Source organism: Drosophila ficusphila, unplaced genomic scaffold, assembly GCF_018152265.1.
Source record: "Drosophila ficusphila isolate 14025-0441.05 unplaced genomic scaffold, ASM1815226v1 contig_636, whole genome shotgun sequence".
NCBI classification, from domain to species: Eukaryota; Metazoa; Arthropoda; class Insecta; order Diptera; family Drosophilidae; genus Drosophila; species Drosophila ficusphila.
This window is the reverse complement of record NW_025064569.1, coordinates 2,251,423-2,274,841: the sequence shown is the minus strand read 5'-3', so window position 1 is coordinate 2,274,841 and position 23,419 is coordinate 2,251,423. Positions and strand designations below refer to the sequence as shown.

The following is a 23,419-nucleotide window of genomic DNA, read 5'->3' as shown; positions in this document are numbered from 1 at the left end:
TCGGCCGACTATATCGGTTAGCTCCCATACGAGAGAATGAAATAAAAAATTCTCACGCCGCTGTTTTTGATCAGATCGAATTGATTTCTTCAAGATGGCGTTTTCGAACTGCTATTGAATTTCGGATTAAATTTGATCAAAACCGGATAACTCTATCATATAGCTGCCATAGGAGAGATCGAAAAATATGTATAGAAATCATTTTTGGAATGTACAGTTTTCTAACGACTCTTGAAAAACACATTTATTTCAACAAAATCGGACAATTATATCATATCGCTGCCATATATGGAAATTTATGGAAAATTCCAGATGGCGTTTTCTGATGACTTGAATTTCGAATTAAATGTTATCAAAATCGGATAACTTTATCATATAGCTGCCATAGGAAATATCAAAATATGAAGTTTTTTGATAACCCTTGAAACGAGAAAAAAATTGTATTAAAATCCGACAACGTTATCATATAGCTGCCATAGGAAATATCGAAAAATCTATATATGTAGAAATAACGGAGGAAAAATGATAACATCGTTGTTTCACATCAGACAATTATGATTTTTGGTATATAGAGTTTTCTAACGACTCTTGAATTACAAATTAAATTTCATCAAAATCGGACAACTAGATCATAAATATAAAAAATAAATAAATATAAAAAATAATCGAAAAATCGTCATAGCTTTGATGTTGTTTGGCGTTTATGTATTTTGTTCGACATATTTGATGACTGCAAGGGTATATAAGCTTCGACTTGCCGAAGCTAGCTTCCTTTCTTGTTTCTTGACTAAACGAATTATCAAGGGGTAAGAATATTCATAAGATTCCGTTCGCTTGTTATTAGCTTAAAAATGTAAAAAAAAAAAGAAATTTGAAACTAAGTGGTGTCTTAAAGTGTGTAGGATTTAAAGGGATGCGTGTCCATGGTAAGTGGAGCACCATTCCGCACTTTCTGTGCTACTTTTGTGGGTTTGTGTGCCATGTTACTGGGAGTACGCCCGACTGCCGTTTAAAGGACTCGACTTGACTCGACGCCAAGGTCCTTTATCAAAGCGAAAGTTGTTGCACAGTTGCGTGGCCAACATACACAGGAACACGCCCTGAAAGAGGGATCCCTCTCGGTCGCTTGCGGGTCAATTATCGCGCTTTGCATGCCACGAACAGTTGTCGTCCATCATCCATCCTTCGGTCGTCATTCCCCCCTTGCAGGGCGCATCAGGCAGCGGCAGTCGCGATAAAAACCGAGAGCCAAACCGAATTTGTAGCTTGAATTTAGCCCATTGAGTTGGCCTTGTGTCTGTTTGCTTGCGGGCTTGACTGTTTGTTTGCATAGCCCGCGGTTAGCCATTGCAATAAAAACTTTTTAGCTCTAATGCTAATTAGGCATTACGTGTGCGTTGAGTAGTCGGGCTTCTCCAAGTCCTCACGCTTAATCGTGATAGTCATACAGCACCCTCCCTGCAGGACTTCTGTGTATATACCATACATGTATGTCTGCAATAGTTGCCTCAATTATGCCCGATGCCATGTAAATTATGCCAGCCAGCCAGCCAGCAGCAACTGCCGCACTTGAAGAATTGTGGCAATGTGCACTCAGCATCATTTAGTGGTTTATATTGTATGACAAAGTGCATGTGTTGGCTGCAAGCCACAATGCTTTGAGCAAATGACTATTTGGAATAGGTAGGTGTGATGTGCCATGGCTATAAGTTGCTTTCCATGTTGCTGTTTCGATGCGGAGAGTAAAAAACTGATGGTTATTAGACAGGGTTTTATCGTCGGCAGGACTACAATAACATTGACATTTTGTATGCCTTTGAGCTATCCTTAAGCTTAATAATCTCAAAACCTAATGCCAGTGGAAACGGTCCCCTAAGAATCCAAATTTCTGAATCATCCTAACACAGTACATTGCGTGTATTTCGGTAACGAAGTCAATAATATATTCTTCGTTATAGTTAAGTTTACAATTTTTGCCTTTTTTCGGACTCTCAAAAATTTAAAACACTTAACAAATGCATTGAATTGTACCCTTGCAGTTCTAATTTCAGTCAAAAGTGAAAGCAGTGACGACAATTTAGACCCCATAAAATATGTATATTCTTGATCAGCTTCACTATTTACATTTTTTTTGATAAAGTTTCAGCAAGGTAGCTTTAAAACTGAGACTAGTTTACATTGAAACAGACAGGCGGACAGAAGGCTATACTCACAGACGTTCAGATCGTGATGCTGATCAACAATGTATATGTACTTTATGCGGTCTGAGGTGTCTCTAGGGCCGGCGGAAGGCGTGGGTCCTACGAGTAGTACTACCCACCTGGAATTTCTGAAGGGTGGTAATTACCCACCTGAATCACAGCAAATTTTTTCGTAAGCGAATAAAGGAACACAAAATTATTTCAGAGCAAAATGTTAAATTTTATAAAAATCTCATGGGAACACTATGGTTGGCGTGTCCGCCTTTTTGTTTGATTGAACGTCGATTTCTTGAAATCTAGTGAAACTAGAACATTGCGATTGGCCATGCAGATTCTAGTAAAAAAGTGCAAATTCGAAAAAAGCTTTTAAAAGTTTTTGCTGAAACTTTCCCAAAAGGTGTGTAGTTATTGCACATAGGATAGCTCCCATACAAGAGATTGAAATACAAAATTCTAACGCCGTTGTTTTTGATCAGATCGACTTGATTTCTTCCACATGGCGTTTTCTAGTTACTATTGAATTTCGGGTTAAATTTTATCAAAATCGGATAACTCTATCATATAGCTGCCATAGGAAAGATCGAAAAATCTATATAGAATTAACGGAAATAAAATGATAACATCGTTATTTCTCATCAGAAAATCATGATTTTTCGAATATAGAGTTTTCTAACGACTCTTAAATAATAAATAAAATTGGATCAAAATCGGACGACTATATCATATAGCTGCCATATGAACAATAGTCAAAAATATGAAAAATTAATAGAAAAGTCGTCGTTGCTTCGATGTTGTTTAGCCTTTGTGTATTCTGTTCGAAATATTTGATGACTGCAAGGGTATATAAGCTTCGGCTTCCCGAAGCTAGCTTTTTTTCTTGTTTTTTGATGATTTGGTTTCTGTTGATAGATACGCCGTACTTACTTTTACACCCACCAGCCTATGGGGCGTTTTACCCCCACTTTTTCCATAGACGTCGAGATTTCAAAGTGGTCACACCAATTGTTATTGTCGATCTGAGTAACCGGGTATTTTACTTTCGATGTCCTTGACTCCATCGTTCTCTCCTGTTTTTTTTTTATATAGATTTATACCATATCGGCGTTCGTCACGCAATGTAATTTTGAATCCAAGAGACATTATTTTTATTTTTTCATTTTTTGCGAGGGCTTTAAATATAGTCGTCCGATCTGGGCCCATTATAAAAATCGTCATAGCTTTGATGTTGTTAGCCTTTATGCATTTTTTTCGACATACATATTTGATGACTGCAAGGGTATATAAGCTTCGGCTTGCCGAAGCTAGCTTCCTATCTTGTTTTGTTATTGTTATTTGGCCTCGCGTAAAACCTACAATTACATCTATAAGCCAAATCCCAGTGTGTTACAATTGAGAAACGCAATAAAGCTAAAGTTTATCCAACGCGAAAGGAAAGACGCAAGAAATGTTTTGAAAAACAAAAGTTTAACTCTTTTAAAATCATTAAAACGCTTTTAGCGCTTTTCACGCCTCTGACCAGCGAGAATTTTCTATAGTCTGCCAAAGCTCAGTAAAGTTTAATTTTTCGGCTTTGTTACCCAAAGGAACAAAAACGGCTGGCGATGATGGTAAAAGTGGCAAAGTTTTCCGTCAAAGACGACTGAGAATCATAGGCACGAGAGAAGTCTGGGTAACCAGACTTGGGCTCTCTAGGCTTATAGATACCCTAAGGAAAGGTATTGCCTTTATGGCGCCAAAATTAACACATCTTTCCCAACTTAGTTCTGATATTCTTCACTTTTGGGCACAGTTTGAGGGTACATTTACTCAGTCGCCCACCATTGAACCAAATTAGCAGAGCTATCCAATTGTGCATTTGTTGGAAAATTTCTTCTGCATCTTTTTTTGTTGTAAGGGTTTTCTTACATGAAAATTTTATTTTTTTTATTTTTGTTCGTCTTCCTTTTTTTGCTATTTGCTTAACGTAAGCGTAAGTATTATTGTTCTCTTGCCTCTGACCAGTTTTGATCGAATGTTTAAAGCTAATGTACAAGTGTGCCAGAAGCAGTAGTAGACGACTGTGCTGCAAAACTTTTAAAAATTTCAAAAATAATAAATGCTGATTGGACTTTGTTAGCTGAGAGAAAAATGGTGATGGCACATACATATAATGTGAGTTTAAAGTCAAGATTTTGTATGAGACGATTAAGCGACGCTTCTTGCAATAATAAAGTTTCAATCTAAAATTGAAGAACAAAATCCAAACACAAAGCGCTGCAAAGGTTTTCCCTCAAAAAGATATATCAGCATAAATACCTTCTCTAAATAAGATGGTTGATATGAATTTGAATTTATAAATTTGTCGTTGATCTGAAAATCGTGAATATCTCGAAATCTATAATGATGGTCCAGCATAGAAGCAAGACTACTTTTCTGAGTGCACACTTCGCAGCGATAACCTCAAGCAGATAAGCTCGCGTTGGCACGCGGCCATTGCTATTGGCCGGACCAACCGCATAACCGACTGGTCCCAAACTAGGCCCACCCGTCTTATCATTCAGTCGCATCAGTTACATCGACCGTTGTTTGCAGTCGCTCTGATCAGTCGGTTGTCATCTAATCCGTCGTTGGGATGCTCGCCTGGTGGATGCGTTTTGTGTGCATTTTGGCGCTAGTGGGTGTGGGGACTGCCCTTCCGACGCTCGACCTCGGAGCAAAGGACTTCCAGCTGGGGTTCCTGCGCGACCTGGTCGGGCAGATGGAGCAGCGGGCTGAGGTGAGCCTGAACGACTACCTGGATCAGCTGGGCCGCAGTCCGCGGAATGCCAACTACTCGGTGGAGCTCGGCGAGGCCCGAGCGTCGCCAAAGCTCCAGGTGAAGGTGACGTTAGTCAAGCAGCTCCTGGACGTCCAGTCCCACCTCGACACGGGTCTGGAGCACACCTCCGTGCTGCGGAACCTGGTCTTCCTGAGCCGACTGAGGCTCGCGCTGAGGGCCGCCGAGGATGCCAGCACCCACGAGGTCCGGCATATGCGTCTGCACCGCCTCTGCCAGAAGCTCGGCCGCCCGGCACCCCTTTCCAGGAGTCGCCTGATCAACGAGCAAACGGTCGGAGCTGCGTTGGAGCAGCTCAACCTCACCAAGCGCGAGGGGAATTCCTCGGGCATAGAGCTGAACGAGTTCGGAGCGCAGCTGTACGAGCGGGTCAAGCTGCCTGGCGCCGAGATAATCGACAACTACCTGCGGCTATTGCGCTCCCTTCTGCAGGACATCATCGACGGCGACCACGAGGAGCTGGCCGGAAGCAGTGGGCACCTGGACAACATGCTGCAGCAGCTCGACGCCATGCTGGCGACCGAGGACTTCTTCGGGAAGCGCCAGAGGGTGTACGCTTACCTGAGGCGGCACCTGGCTGCCGACTACGAGCAGATGCGGGACTCTGAGGGGTCCGGGCACTTCACAGAGCATCTTCTCGCGCAGCTAAAGGTCAAGGGCCTGGACCTGTTTCTCATCTTTCTGTTCAGCAACTTCGAGTTCCTGGAGCTGGTGCACGAGCACTGGCTGCAGCTGCTCCCCCAGACGCCCAGCCTGCTGCTCGACGAGACAGCGCGCCAGCTGTACGACCTGCAGCAGCTCTACGACGCCTTCAAGCTGGACACGGAGTCCGAGGCCAAGTACGCGGCCTACTCGGACGCCTTGCGGCGGTTGCACGAGCGCACCGTGGAGCAGGGGCAGCGCAACCGCCACGTCTTCGAGCTGCTCCACAACGCTTCTCAGAGCGTCGGCCCAGTCACCTTCAACATGATCAGGGCCAAGTGCGAGGAGCTGAAATGAACTCGATCTCGACATCTCGAATATCCAGTCCCCAACCTTAACTAGAATCCCTACCTAAAAAATCACATTAGTGGCGAGCACTCTACGGGCATGCAAGGCTATTAGGGGCAACCCGAAGCTGGAGTGGACAGACTCAGAGAGAAGAAGTCGATATAATTATATTTTGCTGGTGCTGTGGTTGTCAGCAGCATTTAATATCCGTCTGCAGCATCAGATTTCGTTTAGGTGGCATCCACGGTCTGCCGCCCAAACACCATTTTACTTTCCCGGCCTCAGCGGACCGAAGCCTCCTTTGCGACCATGCAGATGATGTTTCTCTCGCCGAGCCGTTGTTTTCGCCAACCCTCCATCCGGCCAAACCGAAGGCTGCCCGCAGCCACTTAATTAATTGTCGTCGTTGCAGGTGATTAGAACTTAAATGAGTTGCCGCTGCAGCAGAAATTTCCGTGCCAGAGTCATCCATCAGTTCCTAGTGAGGTGATTACCGCATTGAACCCGATCGACGATTTCCATTTTCGTGTAGCTTGACAACATATAATATTATATTATGTTGTCAGAAATATTTATCTTTATTAAGGGGTTATATACCTTTTTCACCAGAGAAATACAGGGTTTTTATTTATTTTTTTTTAGCATGTTACCATTGTTTTATTTAAATTCAATAAATATTTTATCAAAGTACGTGTCCTTAACTTAATTCGTATAAAATTTCGAGTAAAAATTTTGAGAATTGTGGAAGTTATAGTCCTTGCCGCAGAAGTCCTTTTTTAAGTAGTGGCTCACGGTGAGCATGAAAACAAGAAAACGGCCCAACGAAAAAAAAAAAAAAAAAAAAACTACGTTAGTATATAGTGTTACCTAGTTCGTGAACGAAGGATTTTACGAAAAAAAATTTTTTACAGTTACAGTGATTATTTTTTCAAAAAAACCGATTTTTCGAGGTCTAATAATTTAGTTTTTCGCCCCAAAAAAATAGAAAAATTTATCGAAAATAAAATTCCTTCGTTCACGAACTAGCTATTGTATCTACAAACAATCCCCCAAAATTTCAAATCGATCGATGTAGTGGTTACCGAGATATCGTGCTCACCGCAACGACCTTTTCTCAAAAATGCGATTCCGAGATAATCGCGTTTAAAGTTTTAGGTGGACATTAGGTAGTCATGCACACCGTGCGCTATGAACGGCTGTATCTTAGGTTCTAGTGCCCCGATCTCTAAAAAATTTTGCGGAAAAATTGTTGAAAGTATGCATAAAAAAAAAATCATGACATTTTTTTCGATTTCTTGATTCTGAAAAAGGTATATAACCCCTTAAGCAAGGGGTAAAGTCGAAGAAAAACTCTCACGATTGGGTGTGCTCTACAGTCGCTGCATTGCTCTCGAAACAGCTTTTTTTTAATACGTAGGTACTTTTTTTAATTTTACTCGAATAAATACTATAAAGAAATATGTTGTCAGCAATTTCTTGGTAGCAGCACAACCTAATAAAGCTAATTATTTTTTAATCAATTAAGTTTTCGGATTTTTTAAGCAAAAAGGTTCCTGCAATTCCACAAGCCCTGAACATTTACAGAACTAAAAGCTGTTGAGGTTTCTTGGAAGTAAACCTATTTATTAGAAAAATCACGTTAAACCATTCAAGTTTTTTATCCTGTCTGTATGGACGACGAGAATTGTAGATGTGTTTAAATAGCAGATGAGTGCTTAATATGCTGCAAAAGTTGTTTTCAAAAACTTGATTTTACTTTTTTTTAAAGAACTTTTAACTCGTTTCTTGTAGAGTAAAGGGTAAACTGTGATTGTTAAAAATTATTTATATTTTCAGACTATCTTTAGTTTATTGAGTTTGTGTGCCACGCACAAATCGAGAAGTCCGAAGAAATTTGGTTTGATGATACTAAAATGATGATACTAAATAAGCTGCCAATGTCGTTTTTGTACCCCTGCCAAGTGAATTTCAATTTTTACCAAAAAAAATTATCGCTATTAACAATTATTTAGGAATTTCTATTTGTAGTTGTAAGCCCAGAAACCGTAATAACCATCTTCTGTAACTTTTGAATTTGTAAATTACTAGATAAATTATGTCTATCAATCGTATTTAGGGATTGATATTTTTTGAGATGCTTAAAACCAAGTCAGACCTAATTTGCTGAAAAACGTTTTTTTCGCTTATCTTTACAGTCATCAGCGAAGATCCCGAATTCACAGATGTTATCGAAAATATTACTGTTCCCGCAGGACGTAACGTAAAATTGGCTTGTTCTGTCAAGAACCTTGGCTCCTATAAGGTGAGTTGAACAACAATACCTACTTTACCCGGTTCTGAAGTATTTAGTTGTACATAAGATGTTTTTATACCCTTGCAGAGCAAAGGGTATTATAATTTTGGCCAGAAGTTTGCAACGCAGTGAAGGAGACACCTCAGAGCCCATAAAGATCAAGAATATACATATATGTATATCTTGATCAGGATCACGATCTGAATCCAAATACGTCTGTCCGTCTGTCCGTTTCTGCCCAAACTAGTCTCTCAGTTTTAAAGCTATCTTGCTGAAACTTTCCCAAAAGGTGTGTAGTTATTGCACGCAGTATATAAGTCAGAATGGGCCGGATCGGGCGACTATATAGGATAGCTCCAAAATTCGTACACCGTTGTTTTTGATCAGATCGACTTGATTTCTTCCAAATGGTGTTTTCTAACCACTATTGAGTTTCAGATAAAATTTTATCAAAATTGAATAACTCCACCATACAGCTGCCAAACAAAAAATCAAAAAATATATATATATATATACATATATATGTACTGAAAACAAGAAAGGAAGCTAGCTTCGGCAAGCCGAAGCTGATATACCCTTGCAGTCATCAAATATGTCGAACAAAACGCATAAAGGCTAGACAACATCGAAGCTAAGACGATTTTTCTATTCATTTTCCATATTTTTGACTATAGATCACATGGGAGCTATACCATATAGTTGTCCGATTTTGATCAAATTTAATTCATAATTCAAGAGTCGTAAGAAAACTCTATATTCTAAAAATCATACTTGTCTGATGAAAAACAACGATGTTATAATTTTATTTCCATTATTTCTATATAGATTTTTCGATCTTTCCTATGGCAGCTATAAGGTATAGATGAGCGATTTTTATGAAACTTTTTTCTCAATATAAACGTTGTTAAAAAACTTGATATTCAAAAAACCATGCTCGTGGGATAAAAAACAACGATGTTATCAATTTATTTCCATTAATTCTATATATAATTTTCGATCTTTCCTATGGCAGCTATATGATAGAGTTATCCGATTTTGATCAAATTTAATCTGAAATTCAATAACATTTGGAAAACGCCATCTTGAAGAATTCAAGTCGATCTGATGAAAAACAACGGCGTGAGAATTTTTCATTTCATTTCCTCGTATGGGAGCTATCCGATATAGTCGGCCGATCCGGCCCGTTCCGACTTATATACTGCGTGCAATAACTACACACCTTTTGGGAAAGTTTCAGCAAGATAGCTTTAAAAATGAGAGACTAGTTTGCGCGGAAACGGACAGACGGACAGATGGACAGACGGACAGACGGACAGACGGACAGACGTACATACGTATTCCGATTCTACTCGTGATGCTGATCAAGAATATATATACTTTATGGGGTCTGAGGTGTCTCCTTCACTGCGTTGCAAACTTCTGACTGAAATTATAATACCCTTTTGCTCTGCAAGGGTATAAAAATTATAACGTCGTTGTTTTTAATCCCACGAGCATGATGTTCAAAACATGGAGTTTTTTAATAACCCTTGAATCGATAAAAAAATTTCATTAAAATTCGACAACGTTATCATATAGCTGCTATAGGAAAGATCGAAAAATCTATATAGAAATACGGGAAATAAAATTATAACATCGTTGTTTTTAGTCAGATAAATATATTCGAATATAGAGTTTTCTAACGACTCTTAAATACGGATTTAATTTGATCAAAATCGGGCAACTACAGTAGAATCCGCTTATAGCGACTTTCAAGGGACCGACGATTTTTCGTCGTTATACTCGGAAGACGCTCTAAGCAGAAGGATTTAAGTGTATAAGTCTGTCTGGGGACCAATCAAGCCATTCGTCGCAATACCCGGACAGACACTATAAGCGGAGTCGTTATAACAGGATTCTACTGTATATCATATAGCTGCCATATGAACAATAGTTGAAAATATGGAAAATCAATATAAAAATCGACATAGCTTCAATGTTGTTTGGTCTCTATGTAGGTATTTGTCTCGACATATTTGATGACTGCAAGGGTATATTAGCTTCGGCTTGTTTTCTATTTATTTTTTCTTGTTTCCTATTTTCTATATAGTTCAACTCTAGTTTTGTCTAACAACAAATATGACGATTATGTTCTTTAATTCAACTATCTTTCCATTGATATAAAAACCCGATTTTTGTTCCATTTCCGATTCCAAATTCACGAGTCGTTAAATATACACAGATATGTTAACCCATATTGTTTCCACATTTGTTTCTACTAAAAACAAAATTTTAAATCCTAGTCAAATGGAGCAAATAGGAATAGACCAAATACAGTCCAGAGTAGTTTCCTCTTCAAAGATAAATCACTTTCATTGCTAATGCTCCGAGGCCAATCGACCTACATATATTGATTGCCTTAGAGCCAACTGGACACTGCTCAGAACGTAGATGTTTCTCTTTAGTCCTGTCACTCAGACGGCAATTTAAATTTGCATACAATTGAATTTCAATTATGTGCGTGCGACCAAAACGTGCATAAATTTAATTTTAACACGACTTTCGCTCCGTTCCATATTTTCTCTCCTTTCTTTCGCCAAACGGTATATGCTCATAATAATTTTTATGACCGTAAAGTTTGGCATGTGCGACCCTTGGCCCTCATACTACTTATCCATCCCGCACTCGTTTGACTTGGGTAGTTCTCCTCATTGGCCTCAGGTAAGCTCAAAAATAAACCAGCAGCAACAACGCGAACCGCCAGTGGCTGCAATAAAACGTGACTTTGCATGCAAAATAGTTGCGTAGGACAACCCTTGAGTTGCCCACGCCACCTTGGCTCCAACGCAAACAGACAGGTTAGCTCAAATTGATTTTAAAGCCTTTATAAGTGTAATAAGGTTTCTCTATCAAACACGCCAAAAAAACAATCACCTGAGAAGTATATCTGTAACCTTCTGCAAAAAGACTTGAAAAGAAACGAGCACAAAAAGCTGAAACGCTCACTAAAACTCAAATCTATAAATCATACTACTATAAAATACGACCATGTCCAATTAGGGAGATTGGGAAATAGTACGGATATTATTCTTTATATGTTTTTCCATTTCTTCGCAAACCAATTTACATAATTTCGTGGTTTTTGAAGAAACTAGCACTGCGTTTGCGTGGCAAGAGTCTACGTTTTTTTATTATATTATTTCGGCGTTCATTCGGGAGAACAAGCGGAAAAACTCAGATAGACTGGAAATATACTTTTGATCAGAAATATACTTTTCTTATAGTTTCGCAAGTGTATCCGTCCAAACTGAAAGGCGAGAAACTCGTTTAAAATTTGAAATAAAAGCATCTAAATTATGTAACTAAAATCAAAATTTCTTATCTAAACTTTGAACTTCCCTCAAAATTTTATGTTTATGCGGATAGACAAATTGATAGGCAGACGGACATGGCATTTATGATCCTCGTAAATTGATCCTGATTACGAATATGTCGGAGGTGCTTCTACTGTCTGTTACGTTGTTTTAATCGACTACAGTATACCCTTTTATACTGAAAGAAAATTTATGTGCACACTTAACCTTAATCTTTGCAATCCCAGAGAAAACTTGTCCTTATGTAAAACAAGAAAGGAAGCTAACTTCGGCAAGCCGAAGCTTATATATGTACCTACCCTTGCAGTCGAACAAAATACATTAAGGTTAAACAGCATCGAAGCTATAACGTTTTTTTTCTATTGATTTTTCATATTTTCGACTATTGTTTATAAGGTAGCTATATGATATATGAAATTCGATTCGTTATTCAAGAGTCATTAGAAACCTCTACACTACAAAAATTATGATTGTCTGGTGAAAAACATTATCATTTATTTCCGTTAATTCTATACGGATCGAAAAGATCTTTCCTATGGCAGCTATATGACATAGTTGTCCGATTTTTATGACTTTTTTTTTTCTCGGTTCATCGGTTCAACGACGTAATAATATTTTTTCCCGTTATTTATATATATATTTATCGATCTTTCCTATGGCAGCTATATGATAGAGTTTTCCGATTTTAATAAAATTTAATCCGAAATACAATAGCAGTTAAAAAACGCCATCTGGAAAAAATCAAGTCTTATCAAAAACAACGGAGTTAGAAATTTGTATTTTAATCTCTTGTATGGGAGCTATCCTATGTAGTCGTCCGATCCGGCCCGTTCCGCCTTATATACTGCGTGCAATAACTACACAACTTTTGGGAAAGTTTCAGCAAGATTGCTTTAAAACTGAGAGACTAGTTTGCGTAGAAACGGACAGACGGACAGATGGACAGACGGACAGACGGACAGACGGACAGACGGACCGACGGACAGACGTACAGACGGATTTCGATTCAGATCGTGATGCTGATCAAGAATATATATACTTTATAGGGTCTGAGGTGCCTTCTTCACTGCGTTGCAAACTTCTGACTGAAATTATAATACCCTCTGCTCTGCAAGGGGATAATGAAGTAATTTCAAGAAATTTAAATACCACAATAATGAAACAGATAGAATTTTCACAATTATACCAAAAACAAGTCACATTGAAAACTTTAAAATGTCCTTCGAAGAAAGGACCTGCCATTTCGTAGCCGTAAATGGCCGTAAATGGACCCGTAAAATTTAATGGCAGCTGACCGTTAGAGGACACTCTCTTAAAATCAGCTTAGCAGATTAGACAATCAAAGCTATAACGAAAAATAATCAATAAGGAGGCAGCAAAGGAACCTAAAGGCTTTTAAAAATACACAAAAATTTGTAACTATTTTAAATTTAAACGCAAATTAAAGACTTTAATCATGGGCTTAAAGCAAGAACATTGAGTATTCAAATCCCAAATAAAGACTTTTAAGAATGCAATATCTCACCATTTGCTTGATAAATGCTGCTACATTAATTTTTTAACATTGTTTCCTGAGCAAAAGCCTGACTTAAAATGTGCCGGAGTCTACAGTGCCGAAATTTAAAATAAACGAACTTAATGGGGACTTCTACTCAGCTTTGTCTACTATTGGCGTCTATGCACGTTTTCTTTGCAGACATTGAAAAATTAACCGATATCAGTCCACGTTGGCCTGTCTCAGTTCCTTTCGGCTGCTGCGACCCCTTTCGAGGATGATGCTAATGCAGCTCTCTGGGATATTATTTTTACTCCGGTTGCCTCGATTCGAATGCTCCTCAGAGCGCAGCCCGACCATTACCCATAGATTCCCTGACACTCTTTCGATATTTATCATTGAAATGGCATCGGCACATTCTGTATTTTAGTTCCTTCTTTGTTCCCCGAGCTTAGCATGTTCAAGTCAATACATTGGGTGCTTAAATTTACATATATTGCTTGTTGTGTTCCACCCCCCATCTACATACACATACTGAATGCCGAATAGCCGAGACTTAAAGTCCGCCCCAAACGCACGAGGTCGAAGCTAGCAACTCCGTCGTCAAATTTGGCCAGGACACTGCTCATCCTCGCATCGATTACAGCGATGTTCCTTTGAAGTAACCAATTTAACCAACTCCTTTTTCAGGTCGCGTGGATGCACTTCGAGCAGTCGGCCATTCTCACTGTACATAACCACGTGATAACGCGCAATCCCAGAATTAGTGTCACCCACGATAAGCACGACAAACACCGCACCTGGTTCCTGCATATCAACAATGTCCAGGAGGAGGACAGGGGTCGATACATGTGCCAGATTAATACGGTTACGGCCAAGACCCAATATGGATTTGTCAAAGTGGTTGGTAAGTTTTCGCATTGTCAGACTTATTTCATTTAATTCGCCAAAAGCGTCGGGAATGTTTCCTTGTAATCTCTGGCAAACCGTTCTGCTCTTTTAAGAACGTTGATTTAATTGGCGTGTGGTTACATCAGTTATCCTTGGTCAGTTCTTAAGGTCAAGTCACTTCAAGAATGTACCAAACACTTTCAGTAATAGCTTAGGAACAAATTTTTTTTCAAAGTGATTGAAAAGTTATATATTTTAACTATTTTAATTTATTTTATCCTACCCTGGAGGCCCAAAAAAAGGCCTATTTTCGAGAATTTTTTTCAAAGCTCCTGGGATATTCTTACAATTTTTGTTTATTGAATATGAATATATAATGCTTCAACTATAAGCTGTAAAATTTTGAAAAGAAAATATTAAAAAATGAGCGAGTGAGAATGCCTGAAAGTTGACCCCATCAAAAATAGTGCCCTGCCGGTAGTCAAATTTTCTCCGCCAATGTTCATCTGAAATCAAAAATCCAAAATTTTTCTTTAAGTGTATGTGTCTGACTCGTGTTTGAACGAAGGATTTTTTTTTAAATTAAAAATTGAATTTTTTACAACGTTTATAAAAAATGACGTTTTTTGCATACATTTTGACCATATTTCGTCCTATAAAATAAGTTCTATTTGACCAAAAAAAAATCCTTCGTTCAAATACGAGAAAAACATGTCTAAAAGAAGTGTGCAAAAGGAGAAGTCGATCGGTGCAATAGTTTTCGAGAAAATTTGACTACCGACTTTGAAAAAGTCGATTCGAGAAAAACGCGTTCAAAGTTTCAAACCCTTTGAAACATTCTGGAAAAACGGCGCTTTAAATTTCCCCCATTTCTACAGTTTTCCTCCGATCGACTTGAAATTTTCGGACAACATTCCTTACACTTTTTACTATTATATAAAAAATTTTGAAAAAACTGAATTTTTTAAAAGGTCAGGGGTAGGATAACCCCTTAACCTAAAGACTTGAAATATAACTATGTAGTTTAAAATGTTTCTTCTTATCTACATGAACTTAAAGTCTACATGGGAGAAAAATATAAGTAAATTTCGATTTATTATATCCTTGCAGAGCAAAGTGTATTATAATTTCAGTCAGACGTTTGCAACGCAGTGAAGGAGGCACCTCAGACCCCATAAAGTAGGGGAGACCGGGGGGTTTTGAGACGGGTTTTGTTTTTTGACAAAAAATATAATAGAAAAGCCATTTTTCTGCCCGTACAAATTTTTAAAACATAGTTCAGTGTAATTTCACTCAGACAAGAGTATAATTAGTTGAAATTTTAGTTCGACCTTCAAGTTTTGCCTGCCTGCTCAAAAGTTGTTTTTTATGGATTTTCGCAAGGTTCGAGGGGTTGTGAGACACAAATTTATAAGAATGAAAATGGCCTAATTTTATCAAAATTGTTTATTTTAATCTTTAATAAGGCATATTTTGTGGTCTACAATTTATTCAAATTGAAAAGATTTCGGCTTTTTCTCGATAGCAAACTCTTTTATAGCAGCCACAAAAACATTGACATCAATCGCAGATTTGGCAGTCTGACTATACTTATGACGCACCATGATGACTAAAGAAAGAAAAAAGATCATCAAAAACACTGAATCCATCAAAAATATCAAAATTATCATTAAACGTTTTGGTTGTGTACAGAAACACTATAAAATACAATTTTATGTTCCTAGATGACGCGGTAATAGAATGTCTCATAACCCCCGAGAACGTTGTCTCACGACCCCCCAATAGCTATATTTTAAATATGGCTTCTGCTTTACGGACGCATTAAATGTTTATGCAAAATTTGTTCCGTGTTTCAAAAGGCTACTCACCAAGGAATGTTTCGGATGTATGCACTCTCGCAAATAGCTTGTAAAACAAAGCGAAAAGACAGCAAACACGAACGGTCTACAAAACTTTCGATCACAAAATTGGAGTTGCCATTTGGGAAGACATAAAGAATCGGCATGAGCGGAATATTTGTGATGTGGAAATGAAGATTGGAAACAAGCAAGAAGTTTCACAGTCAGCTGGTAGATGTCGCGCTTTTTAGTTCAGGGCTGTAAGCGCGTCTCACGACTCCCCGTGTCTCACGACCCCCCGGTCTCCCCTACATATATTCTTGATCAGCATCACGATCTGAATCGAAATCCGTCTGTCCGTCGGTCCGTCTGTCTGTTTCTATGTAAACTAGTTTCTCAGTTTTAAAGCTATCTTGCTGAAACTTTCCCAAAAGTTGTGTAATTATTGCACGCAGTATATACATAAGTCGGAACGAGCCGGATCGGACGACTATATCGGATAGCTCCCATACGAGAGATTGAAAAAAAAAATTCTCACTCCGTTGTTTTTGATCGGATCGACTTGATTTCTTCCAGATGGCGTTTTTAACTACTATTGATTTTCGGTTTGAATTTTATCATATCGGATAACTCTACCATATAGCTGCCATAGGAGAGATCAAAAAATATATATATAATAGAATTAATGGAAATTAATTGATAACGTCATTGTTTTTCACCACACGACTATAATTTTTTGAGCATCAAGTTTTTTAACTAGCCTTGATTTATAAACAAAATTTCAAAAAAATCGGACAACTATATCACATAGCTGCCATAGGAAAGATCGAAAAATCTATATAGAATTAACGGAAATAAAATGATAACATCGTTATTTCTCATCAGAAAATTATGATTTTTGGAATATAGGTTTTTCTAACGACTCTTGAATAACAAATAAAATGTCATCAAAATCGGACGACTATATCATATAGCTGTCATATGAACAATAGTCAAAAATATGGAAAATTAATAGAAAAGTCGTCGTAGCTTCGATGTTGTTTAGCCTTTGTGTATTCTGTTCGAAATATTTGATGACAGCAAGGGTATATAAGCTTCGGCTTGCCGAAGCTAGCTTTCTTTCTTGTTTTTTTTATACAATATACAATTGCATTTCCTTTGTATGTGCTCAGAAGTTCGTAACACAGTGAAGGGCACTGTTTCGATCCAATGAAGTAAATATGTATATAGTAGGTATATATTCTTGATGAGCATCTCATGTCAGTTTGTCTATCTGTCTGTCAGGTGATTGTAAAAAGCCAACTAAGAGTTAGAGAATAAATTTAAATTAGCCTGTGCTTTCGTTTTACTGCACATTTTTGTGCTTAATAGTACTTTGATTATGTTTCTTGATTTGATAAACTAAGGGAGTCGAGAAACCCGTTCTTAGCACGTGGAACTTGAATCCAAATCTTACCCAATGCCGTCACCTTAGCCAAAGCCGTACATTCTGATATGACATCCAATTCCGGCCCCATATCCGGCACCCCATCCGACTCCTTATATATGTTATATGTGTATATGTTTGAGTAAGGGTATATGATAGCCTGGACGCTCTACTAGAGCACTCTCCCTTGTTTTTATTTTCGTACAGCCTGGCAAATTTACCTTTCAGTCCAGAACTTTTGCAGCATCAGCATGTGGCCAACAAGTGTGTGCATATGCGAGATAACTGAACGCAAGGAAGAAGTGAAAAAATGGCGACAACGCTGCGCAAAAAGGGTTTATAGCAAAATTGGCGAAACAGTCGTAGCCGCTCAGGTCACGCCGCACCAAATTGCCAAGACGCGTGCTGTATGTGATTGTTTTTAAAGCAAGCTACAGTACTGGCAATTGCCACTCGATTATTACACTACCAGGGCACTCACATGCACTGACGGTCAAACTTTGTACCACAAGACCATTCTAAAACATAAGCATTGGTAATCGCAATTTTCTACAAAAACAAATGTTGATATCTTTTACTAATAAAACTGCTAAAGGCTAATCAATATCGAAGCTATTACGAATTTTCTATTAACTTTCTACATATTCAACCTCCTCGTTCCTATGACAGCTATATAATATAATAGTCGGAATTTCATGAAATTTAATTAAAAAAAAAAAATATGATAAAAACAACAGAATAATAATTTTATTTTCGTTATTTTTTCCATCTATTCTATTTGAGCTATCCGATATCGTCGACTAGTTTACATAGAAACAGACAGACAGAGATACAGATCGAGAATATATAATATTAGGTTGTTTGGTATTGACATACCGGTTTTTACATTCAAATTTTGCGCTTCGCTTGTGAAGTCAAATATAATCGTATCTGGCAATGCTGTATATCGTTTGAAAGGTATTGGCATCACCTTTAAAATGACATATGTATAGTTTGTTTACATGAGCTTCCACGTAAAAAATTACAATCGATTGAAATGGAGTTCACAAACGCAGAAATTCGGGCAATTTTGAAATTTTATTTTGCACAGGGAAAAACTGCTGCGGAATCTCGCAGACAGATTATTGCTGTTTTGGGAGAAAACAAACTTTCGATTCAAACCGCCGAACAGTGGTTTAGGCGATTCCGAAGTGGCAATTTTGATACCGAAACGCCCAAGCCTTCCGGACGACCAGTGACCGTTGATACGGATAAAATCATGGAAATAGTGGATCGAGATCGTAATGTGACTATTAGAACCATCGCAGAGGAGCTGCAACTAAGCACGGAAACCATCCATAGGCATTTAAAGTCGACAAATTTAACAAAAAAGCTAGATGTCTGGGTGCCATGAGTTATCCCAAAAAAACAAAAAAAAAACCTTTTCGACCGTGTATCAATCTGCGAATCTTTGTTGCACCGTAACAAACTCGACTCATTTCTGGATCGGTTAGTCACTGGTGATAAAAAATGGATCACATATGACAACATAAAGCGTAAAAGATCCTGGTCGAAGCACGGTGAGTCGTCTCAAACGGTGGCAAAGCCAGGACTGACGGCTCAGAAGGTGTTGCTGAGTGTATGGTGGGATATCAGAGGAATTATCCAACTATGTTAAAATCGTCGTCAAAAATCAATAAAGAAACCGGTATGTCATTACCAAACAACCTAATATATACTTTATGAGGTTTGAGGGTCTTCTTCACTGCGTTGCAAACTTCTACCTGAAATTATAAATCCACCTGCAAGGCCTTAAAATTCTCGTTACTATAGGCTTGTGTCGGTTTTTACAATTAAGTTCCAAGTTAAAGGTGAAATAAAATTCGGCACGCGGAAGCTAGTTTCCTTTCCTGTTTTCTATGCAGTACAGTAGTGGGATAAGGCATTGAGATTTTACTGACGAACAAACTATACTTCGAATAAAAATCGCTAAGCTTTAAAGCAAGAAATCAAAGAAATGTGGGCCCCACGAAAAATCCAATTATTGTTTACAAATATCAATGGGGCTATGTGATTTAAAAACTGACAACTGACAATGCCCGAACACAAGCAGGAATAGAAACCTAATAAATATTTCAAATTATCTTAATTGCATTTAGCAACAAACATTAATGAAATTAAAATGTTGCAATCCCCGGCCATAAATGCAACAAAGCTGAAAACATTGTCAGGCCAGTGAGTATACGTATACGCAAATAAATGCATTTTGGGGGTGCAACATTTGTGAATTTAATTTGCTGACTCAAATGCAAAACACGGGATGGAATTCGCAGACATCATGGAGGATACAACGAATTTGTGGCTTGAGTATGCAAAAACCAACATAAAATGCGCCTGAATTTATGGGCCGTGCACGCGCAATGCATTTAAATGCGCCGCGATTGCCGCCTGCTGTTGTCGCTGCCCGTTGCAAGCTCGAAGGTCTGCGGCCCGTGCAAACAACTTTTTCCTGCCAAATGACCGCATATGGCCACAGCGAGTGCAGCTTGCAGATGAAGCGAAATAACAAACGCCAGCCATTACGGCCTGGTCCAGAACAAGGAACTCAGTTTTCCTGGCTGGCGCATAATTTCTCATGTCTGCTCACATAATGAGGCCGTTTATTAAATTCAATTATTTATCTGACATCGGTGCAGAGCAGAAGCCGTTTTACAAAGGAATTCAGCAAAGAATACATTTATGGAGTCCTAAATTCCAGCTAGGGTGTGTTAACCAAACTACAAATCAAAATATAACATCGGCATGTCACAAAGCAACTGACATACCCCTAAAACTGCGTATACCAATTTTTATACCCTTGCAGAGCAAAGGGTATTATAATTTCAGTCAGAAGTTTGCAACGCAGTGAAGGAGACACCTCAGACCCCATAAAGTATATATATTCTTGATCAGCATCACGATCAGAATCCAAATATGTATGTACGTCTGTCCGTCTGTCCGTCTGTCTGTCTGTCCGTCTGTCCGTCTGTCTGTCTGTCCGTCTGTCCTCCTGTCGGTTTCTATGTAAACTAGTCTCTCAGTTTTAAAGCTATCTGGCTGAAACTTTCCCAAAAGTTGTGTAGTTGTTGCACGCAGTATATAAGTCGGAACGGGCCGGATCGGGCGACTATATAGGATAGCTCCCATACGAGAGAATGAAATTGAAAATTCTAACTCCGTTGTTTTTGATCAGATCGACTTGATTCCTTCCAGATGGCGTTTTCTAACTGCTATTGAATTTCGGATTAAATTTGATCAAAATCGGATAACTCCATCATATAGCTGCCATAGGAGAGATCAAAAAATATATATATAAAAAATGGAAAAAAATTATACTGTCGTTGTTTTTAATGCCACGACAATGATTTTTGGAACATCAAGTTTTTCAAATACTCTTAAATCGAGGAAAAAAATTTCACAAAAATCGGAGTACTATATCATATAGCTGCCATAGGAAAGATCGAAAAATCTATATAGAAATAACGGAAATAAAATTATTACCTCGTGGTTTTTCATCAGACAACCATGATTTTTGGCATATAGAGTTTTCCAATGAGTCTTGAGTTACAAATTAAATTTCATCAAAATCGGACGACTATATCATATAGCTGTCATATGAACAATATGGAAATCGTCATAGATTCGATGCTGTTTAGCCTTTTTGTATTTTCTTAGACATATTTAATGACTGCAAGGGTATATAAGCTTCGGCTTGCCGAAGCTAGCTTCCTTTCTTGTTATTAGTAAAAATAAGGGCTGTGTGGAATATTTATGACAACTAATTAATAGGTATATGTAAATAAATTAAATTAATTAATTAATTATCTTATGTTGTACACAATAAACTTCCATGTAGTAGTATATAGACTGATCGACTCGATAACGCTTCAGAAGGTATTATAATTTGTTTATCAGTATTAAGAGGCGTGTTGCGATAGTCGTTCCAGTCGGTCCGCTTTAATGCAAAGTAGTATTAGTAGTATTACGTTGTTTTGCTATTTTGACAGAATTTGGACGTATACTTTACAAAAGTTCCATCGGAGCTATATACAGTTTAAGTACAGTAGAATCCTGTTATAACGACTCCGCTTATAGTGTCCGTCCGGGTATTGCGACGAAAACTCGATGGCTTGATTGGTCCCCAGACAGACTTACACACTTAAATCCTTCTGCTTATATAACGACGAAAAGTCGTCGGTCCCTTGAAAGTCGCTATAAGCGGATTCTACTGTACTAATATAGCCACATTGTTATCGGCATGGACAAGCACATTCAAACTAATCTGTTCTGTCAACATAAAAAGGTATTCAATTGTGGGTAAAGTCTTCTGCCGAAAAACAGGATGCGGTTATTCTTAGGAAATACATGCTGAACTATGTTCCATTAATAAATTTTATAACTTAGGGAAAAGTTATGGCGCCGCGCGGGTCAAACTTTTTGCCTTGTCGTCAGCTGCTACAATGTCAATAAGTAAACTCAATATCAGGATTGGGGTACGGCATCTGGTAAATTACCAACTTACGCTTGATTTTTGTCCTCGCTCTGTCCTGATCTGAGTAGCGATTAGCACATCAAGCGCTTATTAATAGCGTAGAAATAAATATGGGGGCAAAAACTTTTGTCATTATTGGTTATACGAAGAAGAAGACACACAGAAAACAGTTGACAAACGTTTTTTCTTTAATTACCCTTATATCCTGATGCTTGCGTAGTTTTCATGTGCCGAAAGTTAAGACAGAGATTTACTTGTGTGAAGATTTAAGTTTTGAGGTGTTCTTAACTAAATTAAATATTTGTTGACAGTTTGTAAATAATTTTCGACCACATCTGGTTTGATATGACACCGCCAGTCAATTTTGCTTCTAAAAACACCAGCATTGTGTCCCACTTTAGAAGTTATATGATCCTTGATCGCAGGAAACAGTTAAAATATTCAAAAATTAATAAATTTTAAGTCGTTTCGCGCTTCCTTACAAAATTTGCACAGCTTCCTTAATGAAGGCTCCTTCGCAACGCAGTGAAGGAGACACCTCAGACCCCATAAAGTATTTATATTCTTGATCAGCATCGCGATCTCAATCGAAATACGTCTGTACGTCTGTACGTCTGTCCGTCTGTCCGGCTGTCCGTCTGTATGTGATTTTTGGAGTATAGAGTTTTCCAACGACTCTTGAATTTCGAATTAAATTTCATAAAAATCGAAAGACTATATCATATAGCTGTCATATGAACAACAGTCGAAAAAAATAGCCTTTATGAATTTTGTTCCACATATTTAATGACTGCAAGGGTACATAAGCTTCGGCTCGCGGAAGCTAGCTTCCTTTCTTGTTAGGTTTAAGTAAGAGTATTTACCAATGGAACAACATCCAGCCCTTTTTTGGCACCGAATTTTGACATTTAAATCAAGCTCCAACCGCTCAGAAAAACCTCCTCCTCAATCTCTTCCTTTTTTACCACAAACAGTGCCGCCCAACATAGACGACGCCCTCACATCCAGTGACATCATCGTTCGCGAAGGCGATAACGTGACTCTGCGTTGCAAGGCGAAAGGCAGCCCCGAACCGACCATCAAGTGGAAGCGCGACGATGGCAATAAAATAGTGATCAACAAGACGCTTGAAGGTGAGTGCCAAACTCAGCCCGTTGGCCGCGACTCACTTTCCCTATTTTTGAGCAGTACACGACCTGGAGACGGACTCCCTTGACCTGGAGAGGATTTCGCGCCTGCACATGGGCGCCTACCTGTGCATTGCCTCGAATGGAGTGCCGCCCAGCGTGTCGAAGCGGATCAAGGTCAGCGTGGACTGTAAGTCGATGAGTTCTGCGAAATTACTTCAAGCTAAGCCACGCTCTAACTGAGGCCGTTTTTGCAGTCTCGCCAATGGTTTGGATACCCCACCAACTAGTGGGCATCCCAATGGGCTTCAACACCACCCTCGAATGCTTTATAGAGGCGAACCCGACCTCGCTTAACTACTGGACTCGCGAAAATGACCAAATGATCACCGAGTCACCTAAGTACAAGTAAGTATAAAACAGACTGCGCAGTCAATGCGCCCTACCTTGCCAATCTTGTTGGGGGTGCTGTGGGTTATC

At 38.6% G+C, this 23,419-nt stretch overlaps 2 protein-coding genes across 2 annotated transcripts in view; both read left to right on the top strand.

The window, feature by feature from the left end:
- Positions 1–23,419, top strand: part of LOC108092999 (neurotrimin) — a 51,836-nt gene that overhangs the window by 14,600 nt on the left and 13,817 nt on the right. Inside the window, 5 exon segments of the mRNA XM_017192895.2 lie at positions 8,202–8,308; positions 13,838–14,054; positions 22,787–22,945; positions 23,001–23,129; positions 23,197–23,347. Of these exon segments, the coding sequence (XP_017048384.2) occupies positions 8,202–8,308; positions 13,838–14,054; positions 22,787–22,945; positions 23,001–23,129; positions 23,197–23,347 (763 nt within the window).
- Positions 4,772–8,300, top strand: LOC108093000. Its single transcript, XM_017192898.2, has 2 exons — positions 4,772–6,492; positions 8,202–8,300. Exon 1 carries the CDS (start codon positions 4,813–4,815, stop codon positions 6,013–6,015), a length of 1,203 nt encoding a protein of 400 aa, XP_017048387.1. The 5' UTR covers positions 4,772–4,812; the 3' UTR covers positions 6,016–6,492; positions 8,202–8,300.